The sequence below is a fragment of the Hypomesus transpacificus genome, chromosome 23 (genome assembly GCF_021917145.1).
Source record: "Hypomesus transpacificus isolate Combined female chromosome 23, fHypTra1, whole genome shotgun sequence".
Taxonomy (NCBI): Eukaryota; Metazoa; Chordata; class Actinopteri; order Osmeriformes; family Osmeridae; genus Hypomesus; species Hypomesus transpacificus.
The window spans coordinates 20781261-20794538 of record NC_061082.1 but is presented as its reverse complement, the minus strand read 5'-3'; the positions used below and the strand labels follow the sequence as shown (position 1 = coordinate 20794538).

The following is a 13278-nucleotide window of genomic DNA, read 5'->3' as shown; positions in this document are numbered from 1 at the left end:
TCCCCCCCTCCCTTCCTAACTCCCTTCCTCTCTCCACTCTTTCAATATAACTCTCTCCCTCCCTCTCCTTTCTTCCCTCGGACTCTCCCTGGTTCCCTCCCTCCATCTTTCCTTCTCCCTTTTAACCCTAACCGTAACCTGTACTTCAGGTCCTCCCTTGCCCATCCACTGCCTCCTCTTTTCTTCTCCTGATTACTGGCACTGACTGGCAGTATCTAGGAACATATTCACACACACAGACACACACACACACAAGCAAAGCAAAGCAAGAAAATCACAGCTAAAGTATTTAACTGAACCTAACAGCAGGTTCATGCTTTAAAGTGTGCCATGTAGGGAGCCAAGAGGAAGGTATGAGTCTGTTCCAGCATGTGTGTGTGATGAATGGAGTACTGTGTGCCATAAAACACATCTTGAGTAAGTTGTGGGATGAACACGTATGTGCGTGTGTGCAAGAAAATACATGTAAGTGTGTGTCAGTGTGTCTGAACATTAGTAGGAAGATGTGTGAGTCTGTGAATATTTGCAAAAAGGTACTTCTGTGTGAGCGTGAATCTAGTTAGAAGTGTGTGTGTGAATATATGCACAACAATGTGTGTGTGTTTGTAAACATTTGCAGAAGTGTGTGTGTGTGTGTGAGCATCCCTCACCGAGTCTGAGCTTCCCCTGAAGGAGTCCAGGCTGTTCTGTGTGCAGGAGGATTTCCTCAGCGCATCCTGGCCCGTGGCCTGGCCGTCGTTGTTGCTGGCTGCGTCTGTGGAGCTCCTCTGGTCCTCCTCATCCTGGTCGTAGTCTGACTCCGTGTCCGGCAGGATGCTGAACGAAGGCTCCTCATTGGCCGACTTGTAGTCTGATGCCCTGCCGGCCTTGAAGTAGGCATATCTGTCCCCGTTGGTGAGGCCTGGGGGGGGGCAGGCAGGTGGAGGGGGAGGCGGGGGAGGCGCGGGGGCATACGTTGATGGGGTGGGGGGTGCCAGGATGGATGGAGAGGAAGACGTGAGGAGCACTCCCTCAGCAAAGTGGGCGGGGGGAGGGGGGAGGCTGCGGAGGACGTCCTTGTCCAGGGGGCTGATGGTGCGGGGAGGGAGCTCCGGAAGGGGGATGCACTCCTCAGCATGGAAGCCCTCGTCCTCCTCCTCCTCCTCCTCAGCGCGGGCCAGAGGGGCGCCAGAGTCGGATGGATCGTCATGGAGATTCTCCTCGCTTGACAGCGATGGCTCCAGGCCTCCAAAGTCCAGGAGCTCCAGGAACTCAGTGGCCACACGTGACGCCTCCTTTTCCAGACGGAAGATCTCCGCATCTCTCTGCTGCCGGCGCTCCTCCCTGGAGATGTCCCCTTGCAACGAGACGCCGTCCTCGTGCTGGCGCTGCAGGCGCTCTATCTCTCGCTCCAGACGCAGGATCTCCTCCATCTGACGGCTCTCCTCCAGGGAGGTGTGGGCGGGGCCAGGAGGCGCAGGCATAGCCTTCTGATTGGACAATGGGTTCACAGAAAGCAGAGAAGGTGAAAGGAGACAGGAAAAGAGACGTTGAAATCAGTGTAGACCTTAGTCATGCGCACCATCTCATTCATGGGATTTTGAGAACTTTGTACATTTAGTTAATTTAGCTTTTAGTTGCATTTCTTCAAAGAGACTCAGATACAAATAGTGCATGTAGAAAGTACAGCGAAAAATCTAGGATCAGAAGTAACAGTGTTTCCATGATCAGAGTCAAGGACAGTATTTTACCAGGCAACAATAATAACTATAAAATTGTACGAGATGAAATTACCTTTTGACAAGCAGAATTCTTCAACAGAGAGTTTCTAAGTAGAGGAACAAAGCAGGAGCATTGTTATAAGGTTTCACAATGACCTGAGTCGTGAAGAATAAAGTAACACAGGGGTTCTAAGCTTGGAGGGCACACCTGACAGTTTATTTACCTGTGCTCCACCTCTCTCCTTTGTAAGTCCTCCTCTTCCTGTTGAAGTTGCAGGGACTCTATCTGCTTCCTCTTTCCTTCCTCCTCACCCATCTGCCTCAGTCTCTCCACCTCCTCTCTCCTCCTCTCCTCCATCTGCCTCAGTCTCTCCACCTCCTCTCTCCTCCTCTCCTCTTCCCCCTGTTGTCTCCTCTCCTCCTCCAGCTTCCTCTCCTCCTCCTCCACTCTCCTCCTCTCCTCCTCCTCCTCTCTTTTCCTCTCCTCTTCCTCTCTCCTCCTCTTGTCCTCCAGGAGCTGGCGGTATCGTCGACGGGCCAGCTGTCCTCGGTGTTGCGTCTGCAGAATCAGGGCGGTGGAACGCAGGCGCAGGAACCCTCGTCTCCAGAAAAAGGCACGGTAGTTCTTCTGGATGGTGATAGTGCTGGATAGGACCCTCTGATAGTGTTTCCTGTATAGGAGAACACAGGAGGAAAACTAGATTACAGTGTTTCCTATGGGAGCAAATCAGAATACGTTTTCTTCGCCAAGTAAGTTTAACTACATGCTCTTATGGTTCTTCCCTTTGGGAGTTATTGAATTTTCTCAATGTATGCTTCATGTTTTGGTTACCCGCAATGTTTGGGGCTATACCGTTGTTATGATCAGTGACTATGCACTTTTGTAAAGCTATCTTTTTGGAAGTCGCTTTGGATAAAAGTGTCTGCTAAATGCATACATGTAAATGTAATGTAAGTTTACACAAACAAGGAATTTACTGTGGCAGGAAGGTGCATACGATAAACACATAAGAATCTTAAATATGAAAAGTAGAAAATGTACACCACTCAAAATAATTCAAAACAATACTATAAAATATTCAATATTAAATAAGATAAGAAATGCAATATGACTGTTGATTTTGTGCAATGTGCAATAAGTGACAAATGGACATCTATAAATATGTTAGTGACAGTTGGGAGTCTTTAGCCTTGTTGATGAGGCCAGCTGCGGATGGAAAGAAACTGTTCTTGTGGCGTGAGGTTTTGGTCATGATGGACCGCAGACTTCTGCCGGAGGGGAGTGACTGGAACAGTGTGTGTCCAGGGTGGGAGGAGTCGGCCACAATCTTCTTTGCTCGCCTCAGGGTCCTAGAGGTGTACAGGTCCTCGAGGGAAGGCATATTGCAGCCAATCACCTTCTCAGCAGTGCGGATGATATGCTGCAGTCTGCTTTTGTCCTTGGCAGTGGCAGCAGCGTACCAGACGGTGATGGAGGAGGTGAGGATGTGTACAAGTGCACCATCACTGTCTTTGGCAGGTTGAATTTCATCAGCTGCCGCAGGGAGAACATCCTCTGCTGAGCTTGCTTGGTGAGGGAGCTGTTGTTCAGTTCCCACTTGAGGTCCTGGGAAAGGATAGTGCACCAGAGATTAGCCTAATGAGGATGATGTCATCCGCAAACTTCAGGAGTCATAGATGTGTTTTCCCAGCTTCACGCACTGCTTCCTGTCAGACAGGAAGTCTGTGATCCACCTGCAGGTGGATTTAGGCACGTTCAGCTGGGAGAACTTGTCCTGAAGCAGAGCGGGGATGGTGGTGTTGAAAGCAGAGCTGAAGTCCACAAACAGGATCCTGGTGTAGGATGCCGGGGGTCTCTGGGGTGGGGAGGTGTGGGGTCAGGACGGTCCAATTATCTTTCAAATCAACAGTAAAACTTGTTCAGGTCGTTGGCCAGGCGAGAGTCGTGGATGGAGTGGGGGGCTCTGGGCTTGGAGTTGGTGATCTGCCTGAGCCCTCTCCAGACAGAAGCCGAGTCGTTAGCTGAGAACTGGTGTTGTAGTCTCTCAGAGTACAGTCGTTTAGCCTCTCCACCACCTGGCTAAACCTGTTCTTCGACTCCTTGAATGTCTCTATCCCCACTCCTGAATGCTTCCTCCTTCCTTTGAAGTTTAGCTGTAAACCAGGGTTTGTAGTTGTTGTAGCTCACCCTGGTGCGTGTTGGTATACAGCAGTCCTCACAGAAGCTGATGTATGATGTCACAGCCTCTGTGAGCTCATCCAGACTATTGGAGGCAGTCATGAACATATCCCAGTCAGTAGAGTCCAAGCACGCCCACAGATCCTCCATAACCTCACTGGTCCACTGTTTCGATGTCCTCACAGCAGGTTTACAGAGCTTTAGTTTCTGCCTGTATGCGAAATCAGGTGGACCATGACGTGGTCAGAGTGACCCAGTGCTGCTCTAGCTGAACTGAGACAGCCATGTCTCAAAACAGCTTCAGAACACCTTATTACTATTACTGTTTCAGGTACAATCAATATGATATTGTTCCCTGTAGGATATGCTATTGCTACAGTAATAGACCATAGTCCCAGTTTAGGGTTATGTATATAGTCGCAGGCTGCTAGAACAAGACTGTAACAGACACTACTGGAACTCCCCGTGCAGAGGGCCAGTGTGTGACAGATCTTGTGGTGGAACTGCCTGGTTAGCTAGCTGTGCCTTGGGTCAGTGTGTGACAGATCTTGTGGTGGAACTGCCTGGTTAGCTAGCTGTGCCTTGGGTCAGTGTGTGACAGATCTTGTGGTGGAACTGCCTGGTTAACTAGCTGTGCCTTGGGTCAGTGTGTGGTGAGCTAAGTTAGCAGCTGTGTTTAGCTCTGAGACTGGGAGTCATCACCCACACAAATCCCCTAGGCCACACACAATGTTGCTGTACTTCTCTTCTCCTCTTTCTCTGTCTCAATCTCTTTCTCCCAATCTCTCTCTCCCTCTCTTTCTCTCTATTAACCTCTCTCTCTCCCTCCCTCTCTCTCTCCATGTTTCCCTCCCTTTCCTTTTTTCTCAGTTTTTCTTTCTTTCTCTTTCTCCTTCCCTCTCCCCCCCCCCCCCCCCCCCACACACACAAACACAGAGACATTGTGACCTTGGACTCCACAGGAGGGGCGGGGAGGCTCGTTGACGTGCCTGAGGTCTCTCTCGGCTGTGGTTCTCTGCAGATTCCTGGAGCTCCACAGTGATTAGTGCTCTCGCTCTGACAGACTAGAATGGCCCTGTCTGGCCTAGCCACAGTCGGCACACTGCAGACCCACTGGAAAATGGAAATCTGTTCACTCCAACCAAATGTTTATATTTTGTCAAAACATTTGTTTGGGAAGGGCTATGAATGTCCTCCCGAGGCCCATGTCTGGTGAGACTGAACGTTCTATATAGTTGAATGACACAGTTAGTCCTCAGGTGGAGGGTTTGTAAAAGGAACAATATTCACACTCAGGCATGTACCGTACACAGTAGTGAATGGGCACATGAACATATGGGCACACACACATACACACACAACCTTCATGTATACACACAAACAAAACCTGTATGTATATACACAAAACAGATACATGCAAGTATGCACACTGACACACACACTACCAAAGAAAAAAATCATAAATCAACATTAACATTACCACAGACACACAAAACACGACTGTAGCATACATACTCATACACAAACAGATACTCTCCCACTGACACAAATGCCACCCATGCATACACTCGGACACATAAACATAACACATACTGTAACTTACGCACACTCACATGCAAACACATCCTCTCCCACAGACACACACAGACAGGTTGCTGTCACTCACCTTGCCACATAGCGGAGTATGTGGGCTTGGATGATCATGCCAGCCCTCCTCCTCTCCTTCTCCCGCTCCTTCTCCAGCCTCTGCTCCAGGGCTTCCTTCAAGAACACCTGGGAGCACACACCACCACACAGGGGGGTGGGGAGTGGGGGGAGGTGGGGTTAGCAGTAGTTACTCTTGATAAGGGCTCCGATAAGAGTTTCAGCTCAGGGTCCCAGAGCAGAGCTGGACCACTGCTCTAACAGGCTGGATCACTGCTCTAACAGGCTGGACCACTGCTCTAACAGGCTTGACCACTGCTCTAACAGGCTGGGCCACTGCTCTAACAGGCTGGACCACTGCTCTAACAGGCTGGATCACTGCTTTAACAGGCTGGACCACTGCTCTAACAGGCTGGACCACTGCTCTAACAGGCTGGATCACTGCTCTAACAGGCTGGATCACTGCTCTAACAGGCTGGACCACTGCTCTAACAGGCTGGACCACTGCTCTCTCTGACTGTATGGCTGCTCTTCCGGTTTGCAGAACTGGATATGTCCCAGAGTCTCCCTGGCTGGCTAGCTCGTCTTCTGGTTCCAGAGCAGAGGACTTGGCCTGAGACGAGGAGTGTTGCTGCTGCAGTTCAGAGTCATGTCCTGACTGAGCCGCTCCTCTGTGGCTGCTGTTGCTGCTGCTGTGGTCTCAGCTCCACTGACGTGCAGAGGCAGAGACACACAGGGAGGCTGGGGAGCGAGGGAGGGAGGGGGGGGGAGAGAAGGGGGGAAGTGGATGGCATCCAGACTGCAAGCCACACCCCTCCTTGCTTGCCGAGTTTTGTTCGGCAAGTTAACCCCTCCCTGACTGCCTGCCTTCCTCTCTCACTGCCTCTTTCCCTTACTGTTTCCATTTCTCTCTCCCTGCCTCCCCCTCCTGCCTCCACCTCCTGCCTGCCTCACTACCAGCCTACCTCCCTGACTGCCTGCCTTCCTCCCTCCATTGCTACACTTTCAAAGTATTAACTATATTAACTTTAATGTGTTTGTTAGTTTCAAACAGGGTTCAACTTCTTAGTGTTCCTTCTTAGTGTGTGTGTGGCTGTGTGTGTACATATGTATGTGTGTGTGTGTGTGTGGCTGGTCGTGTCTGTATGTGTATGTGAGTGCGTGTGGCTGTGAGTGTGTGTATGTGTGTGAGTGTGTGGCTGTGTGTGTGTGTGTCCATTTGTGTTTCACCAGATGTTCCAGTAATCACAGCCCAACAGCTGCAGTCCTGTCTGTCTCTCTGTCTACCTGTCTCTCTCTCTCTCTCCCTCTGTCTGTCTGTCTGTCTGTCTGTCTGTCTACCTGTCTGTCTGTCTGTCTGTCTGTCTGTCTGTCTGTCTGCTTGTCTGTTTTCTGCCTGTCAGCCTGTTTCCTCCAGCTTCCTGCCTGTTTCCCCCTCCAGTCTGTGAACCCCCCGACCCCTAACCCTAACCCTAACCCAGTCTGTAACCCCCCTAACCCTCCAGTCTGTAAACCCCCCCGACCCCTAACCGTAACGCTAACCGTCCAGTCTGTAAACCCCTAACCCTAACCCTCCAGTCTGTAACCCCCCCAACCCAAACCCTCCAGTCTGTAACCCCCCCGACCCGCCATCCTGGGACGCACTTCCTGGGAAGGCACTTCCTGGTCACACAATCAACAGGGTTAGGGATGATATAATTACACACAGGCTGTTTCTACTAAGGAAATGCCCCCCTCAACACATACACACTCACTCTATCTCACACACACACACACACACACACACACACAAAGACACAGACTTTAACCTAAAAGGCTGGGTTTGCTATCAAAAGACTATTGACTGAAGTGCTGGTGACATGGCAGGGCTGGTGATATGGCAGGTTAAGGATAACCATGGCCACATGAGTGTCTGGGATTAGTGTGAAACCATCACAGTTTAGAGGATGAAGGATGTGAAAGCTACTCAATAGAGCTGTGTGGTCAATAGAGCTGTGTTGTTAGGGTTAGTATGTATTTACTGAACATTCACCTGCTGTTCCTAGCACACACGCCCCCTTCTCCCCTCTCTCCTCTCCCCTCTCCCCTCTCTCCTCTCCCCTCTCTCCTCTCTCCTCTCCCCTCTCTCCTCTCCCCTCTCTCCTCTCTCCTCTCTCCTCTCTCCTCTCTCCTCTCCCCTCTCTCCTCTCTCCTCTCTCCTCTCTCCTCTCCCCTCTCTCCTCTCCCCTCTCTCCTCTCTCCTCTCTCCTCTCTCCTCTCTCCTCTCCCCTCTCCCCTCTCTCCTCTCTCCTCTCTCCTCTCTCCTCTCTCAGTGGTGAGTTAAGAGGTATGCTGGGGTTTACTAGAAGGGGTGAGATGAAGGGGCGAGGTGAAGGGGTGATATCTACTGTCCTTAGGTTCATACAGAGTTGTGACTTTATGCAAACAAGTGGAGGCTGTTCAACACGGAGCCATTCTGCTAAACAATGCAGCCTCTCTACACCTACAGAACCATACAGCTATTTACATTGTGGCTTTATATATGTGTGTTTGTGTGTGTAAGTAAGAGGCCATGGTTAAATTGTCCTGTGTCAAAAAGGTTGGTCGTATGGTGCTGTTTAAGACTTGTGTCTGCTGTGTCCTAGCTTGTCATTTATAACTGCCAATAGAATACCAACAGACAGTGTGTCATTTAACCAAACTATACACAAAACACGACAACCTATCACAGAAGAGTTCAACCCTACACAGAACAGGGTATGATAGACTGCAGTTCATTAGTTTCCAAGAAACCACACAAAAAAACCTCAGGATGGGTCCAAGTATTTATAGTCTCTTCCTGCTCCTCAAATGCTACCCATCTCTCTCTGTCACTCTCCTTCTCCCTCCCTCCCTCTCCCTCCCTGTCTTTCTCTCTGTCTTTTTATCTTTGCTCTCTTTGTCCTTGTGTCTCCATAAATGGCACACTGGTGCTCAGATTTAAGAAGATATTAAAAGTTAAACATTCACTGAAAGACAGGGGAGAGACTGTCTCTTCCCCAGTTTCTGGAACAATGACAGTGGGTTTGTTACCTAGCAAGCTTCTCCCACAGCGACAATTAGGAGGCCTAGTACAGACTGGTAGACTAGGAGGAGTAGTACAGACTGGTAGACTAGGAGGAGTAGTACAGACTGGTAGACTAGGAGGAGTAGTACAGACTGGTAGACTAGGAGGAGTAGTACAGACTGGTAGACTAGGAGGAGTAGTACAAACAGGGCACATTTGTGTGCGTGTGTGTGTGTATGTCTCTGTGTGTGTGTGTGTGTGTGTACGTGCGTGTGTACCTTTGTCTTTCCAAGCTGCCAGTCTCTCCTGCTCGGGTCGTGCTGAAAGAGCATCTCTGTGCAGCTCCTCCTCACATCATCTGCTGTGCTACTGCCCTGCACGATCATCCTGTACCTGGGGAAGGAACACACTGTCATCTCAGTGAATGTAAACATACTCAACACTGACATCATTTACAGGTAGATGTGATTCCTCCTTGTCTCTGATGCTGCTTGCTGGGGTTAGGGTTGGGGTTGCTGCGGAGGCTTTGCCTCACCTGCTGTAGAAGTCGGAGAAAGTTCTGCGGACCGGAAAGCCTGCCCTGCGGATCTTCACTGTCTCCAACATTCCAGAATACCTCAGCTGGTTGAGCACCACCGCCGGGTCAAACACGTTGGCGTTCTGAGGGACAAAACACCACCACAGTCAGGATTGTCCAGGAATGGGCAGACTTAAACTTACATAGCAGTATTAAACCCCCGTGCTTCTGGCCAAGACAATCAACAATCTCCCCCCAGAAGTTTGCATAGAACTGGAAAAAAACCTGTAAGGAACGCAATTCTAGCATTGCCTGTGGCTGACTGCAAATGGCTGGCAGGACTTGCATTTAAATCGAGGGGGTTAGGGAACCCGTCAGAAGAGAGAATGTTTTGAATGATGGTACTTAGTGTGCTATCAGTGTTCTAGTACCACCCCACATTGCATCACCCAGACCTCTGGCACACTTATAACTCTGAGCAGGACCAGGTAACAAGGTTCAAACACCAGCACCCATTCAGCCCACAGACTCCCACACTTGTTGTGCTGTCCAAAACCAGGCCTGAATCTCCATAGCAACGGGACAGAGCAGAGGCAGATGGAACTGTGGTATCACTAGCCACTCTCCCCTCCCACTCTCCCCTCCCACTCTCCCCTCCCACTCTCCCCTCCCACTCTTCCCTCCCACTCTCCCCTCCCACTCTCCCCTCCCACTCTCCCCTCCCACTCTTCCCTCCCACTCTCCCCTCCCACTCTCCCCTCCCACTCTCCTCTCCCACTCTCCCCTCCCACTCTCCCCTCCCACTCTCCCCTCCCACTCTCCCCTCCCACTCTCCCCTCCCACTCTTCCCTTCCACTCTCCCCTCCCACTCTCCCCTCCCACTCTCCTCTCCCACTCTCCCCTCCCACTCTCCCCTCCCACACTCCCCTCCCACTCTTCCCTCCTCTGGCTCGTTTGTTTTACTGGTCAGAAGCTATGCCATGAGGGGTGTCCAGAGGAGAGAGAACAGTACTTGTGTTCAGAGAGGCTGTGTTGACCAGGGAGATGTTTGACTGTGGGATAATCAGCAGCATTATTCTCTGCTCTGCGTCACACAGCTCTGCTGTTTGGGTTATCAGGTTGCACATTGGTGAACCTCGCCTCACATCCTACAGGCTGGGGTGGAACTAACAGACAACTCCCTGATGAGGATAATGTGAAGGCCCAGCCTCTACCCCACGGACCTCACCCCCTCTTCCAACCTCAACCCACAGACCTCACCCCCTTCCCCAGCCTCACCCCCTCCTCCAACTTTACCCTGTCCCCAGCCTCTTCCCCACCAGCCTTACCCCCTTACCCAATCCCCCCTCTCTCACCCCCCCATCACAAGGCTGATCCCTACCAAGGCCATTGTCACTCAGAGGACATGTAGTGTGGTTAAGCTCTGCTAGATACAACAGCATTCCCGGCATGTGTCAGTCTAATGACTGAGTAATTCTACCTCAAACACACACTCCCGCACACATTCACACACACACACACACACACACACACACACACACACACACACACACAGACACACACACACACACACACACACACACACACACACACACACACACACACACACACTCTAGCAGGCTCACTAAAGATGACTTCAACTCTGCTCTTTAGCACTGGTTTAGAAGGTGCATATTGCATGTTGACTTTGCATGCAGTAGATAGTTTGACTACAAACATGCACACATTCACACACAAACAACGGCTTTGTGTTTGTCCAAATACGGAGATCAGACTCTATGACAACATCAAACATCAAAACAAGAGCTCAAGAGTGCAGTTAGTGTCTGCATGTGTATGTTGGTGTCAGACCTGGTGCCTCCGAACATGTGTGTGTGTGTGTGTGGCAGTTTGAGTGCAGAACAAGCACGTCTGTCATTCTCTGGATTAACACAGAGTCATCTGAGTCACTGCATCTCGGCTGACCGGGGCCAGGTGCAGCCGCATGGCCCCCTGGGTAGGGGAGGGGGGGAGGAGGGGAGGAGGGGAGGGAGCTGGGTTGATGAGAACACGGGGAGGGGGGGGAGAAATGACAGGGTAGTATTGGGCACACAGGGAGGAGGGGAGGGGGGGAGTCATAACAGGATGGTGTTGGGGACACGGAGAGGAGGGGAGGAGGGGAGTCATAACTGGATGGTGTTGGGGACACAGGGAGGAGGGGAGTCATAACTGGATGGTGTTGGGGACACAGGGAGGAGGGGAGTCATAACAGGATGGTGTTGGGGACACAGGGAGGAGGGGAGTCATAACTGGAGGTCCACAGCTACATGAGGACCACCCTGGAACCTGCCCCCCCTCCACCCTGGGCCCTGCCCTTCCACCCTGGGCCCAACCCCTCCACCCTGGGACCTGCTCTTCCACCCTAACCCAACCCTTCCACCCTGGGCCCAACCCTTCCACCCTGGGCTCTGCCCTTCCACCCTGGGCCCTGCTCTTCCACCCTGGGCCCAACCCTTCCACCCTGGGCTCTGCCCTTCCACCCTGGAACCTGCCCTTCCACCCTGGGCTCTGCCCTTCCACCCTGGGCCCTGCCCTTCCACCCTGGGCCCTGCTCTTCCACCCTGGGCCCAACCCTTCCACCCTGGGCCCTGCCCCTCCACCCTGGGTTGCTTCCACTGGGGGGAAGGTGACTGGTTGCCAACCCCTGGTGCCACAAGGTCAGGAGGTCAGTGGCCAGGCGGCTGCAATTAGCAGACAGCCGTGACCTCTGACCCCTGGAGTTGGGCTCTGGGCTGCAGGAATGTGCTGGCCCACAGCCCTGCTGAAGAGAGGCACAAAGACAGCCTTCTCCCTGACCCAGCCCGGCTTTTCCTTCCCTAGATGAGGTATGTTATGGAGCACACACAGCCAGAACAGACTACTGATATCACTGATTTAACTTGAACAGAAAAAAGTAGTAAATGACATTTAAAGTACGACCACAGAGAACAACTTTGAATCTGGGAGGAGAGGAGGGGAACAGAGAGTGGAGGGAGGAGCGATAAAGTACATGTAGCCTTCTAATTTCCCAGGATCACAATGACTCTTATTGAGTGACTTGTTGCTCTTGTAGGTTAGTTATAACGAAGTTAAGTCTTGTACTCGCTGTGAAATATTTTACTATTGATTGTTCTTCTACAGGTACAGTCCTGCACTTTTTTGTGGTTCATGTTGTTTTAATTTGTAACTTGTATAATTGCATGCTCTTATGGGTCTTCCCTTTTGGCACTTGTTTAGTTTTTTCACAATGTATGCTTCATGTTTTGGCTGCTTGCAATGTTTGGGACTACCTCGTTGTTATGATCAGTGACCTATGCTCTTTTGTAAAGCTCTCTCTTGGAAGTCGCTTTGGATAAAAGCGTCTGCTAAATGCATAAATGTAAATGTAAATGTTATTTCCCAGTGTATCAGTTTACTGAACCTAGCATGGGCTGAGAGGTGCGGAGTAGCTTTCGCTGCTATAAAACCTTCATGAACTCACCTTCTCCATGTTGGGTTTGATGCAACGGACGAAGAAGGGGTTGGAGGCACTTAGAGTGGCCATCAGGGAATGGAGGGAGTCCTGGAAGGACATAACATCAACTCAACATCAGTCACATCAACAGTTTAGAACATAAATAATAATTCTACAAACAGCTAAATTTGTCCACAAGGTTAATTTGTTTGCCGTTGTCTTCTAAGTTGGGTAGTGAGCAGTAAACACCAAAGATTCGTGTTCTCAGGGTTGCTATGAGTGTTTCACCCTGTTCTCACCAGGGACCCTTCACCCTGACAGCTTGTTCTCTTCTCCTTCCTCCCTCCATGGCCCCCTCCCTTCCTCTCCCTTGCCCTCCCCACTCAGACTGTCTGTCTCCAGCCTGGTCTAGCCTGGCAGAGGGGAACATGCCTCACCCCTGGTCCGGCTCCCAGGCCTTGCCATCAGGGGTAATCCTCAGCTTTAGAAGCTGCGCTCCAGGGAATCCTGCCAGATCTCCCCACTCACTCCCTTCACATACCTAGCCAGATATCGCCCCCTCCCCATACGTAGTTAGGACATGTTACCCTCCAAACCCCTCCAAACCCCTCCAAACGGCCTCTTCACCTCCACATGCCCCTGCCCCCTAGTACACAGCCAGCATACTCTCACCCTGTCAGATGCTGTATATCTCACTCTTATCATTCCATAACCCTAACCTTGTCTCTTCTTATAACTTCT

General features: G+C 51.1%; 1 protein-coding gene across 2 annotated transcripts in view; it reads right to left on the bottom strand.

The window, feature by feature from the left end:
• Positions 1-13278, bottom strand: part of LOC124485801 (unconventional myosin-X-like) — a 73214-nt gene that overhangs the window by 12204 nt on the left and 47732 nt on the right. For both annotated transcript variants that reach the window (XM_047047626.1, XM_047047627.1), the window contains exons 19-25: positions 12565-12645; positions 9084-9208; positions 8827-8941; positions 5546-5652; positions 1925-2371; positions 1774-1807; positions 651-1469 (exon numbers count right to left, since the gene is read on the bottom strand). In XM_047047626.1, the coding sequence (XP_046903582.1) occupies positions 651-1469; positions 1774-1807; positions 1925-2371; positions 5546-5652; positions 8827-8941; positions 9084-9208; positions 12565-12645 (1728 nt within the window). The remainder of the gene's footprint in view (positions 1-650; positions 1470-1773; positions 1808-1924; positions 2372-5545; positions 5653-8826; positions 8942-9083; positions 9209-12564; positions 12646-13278) is intronic.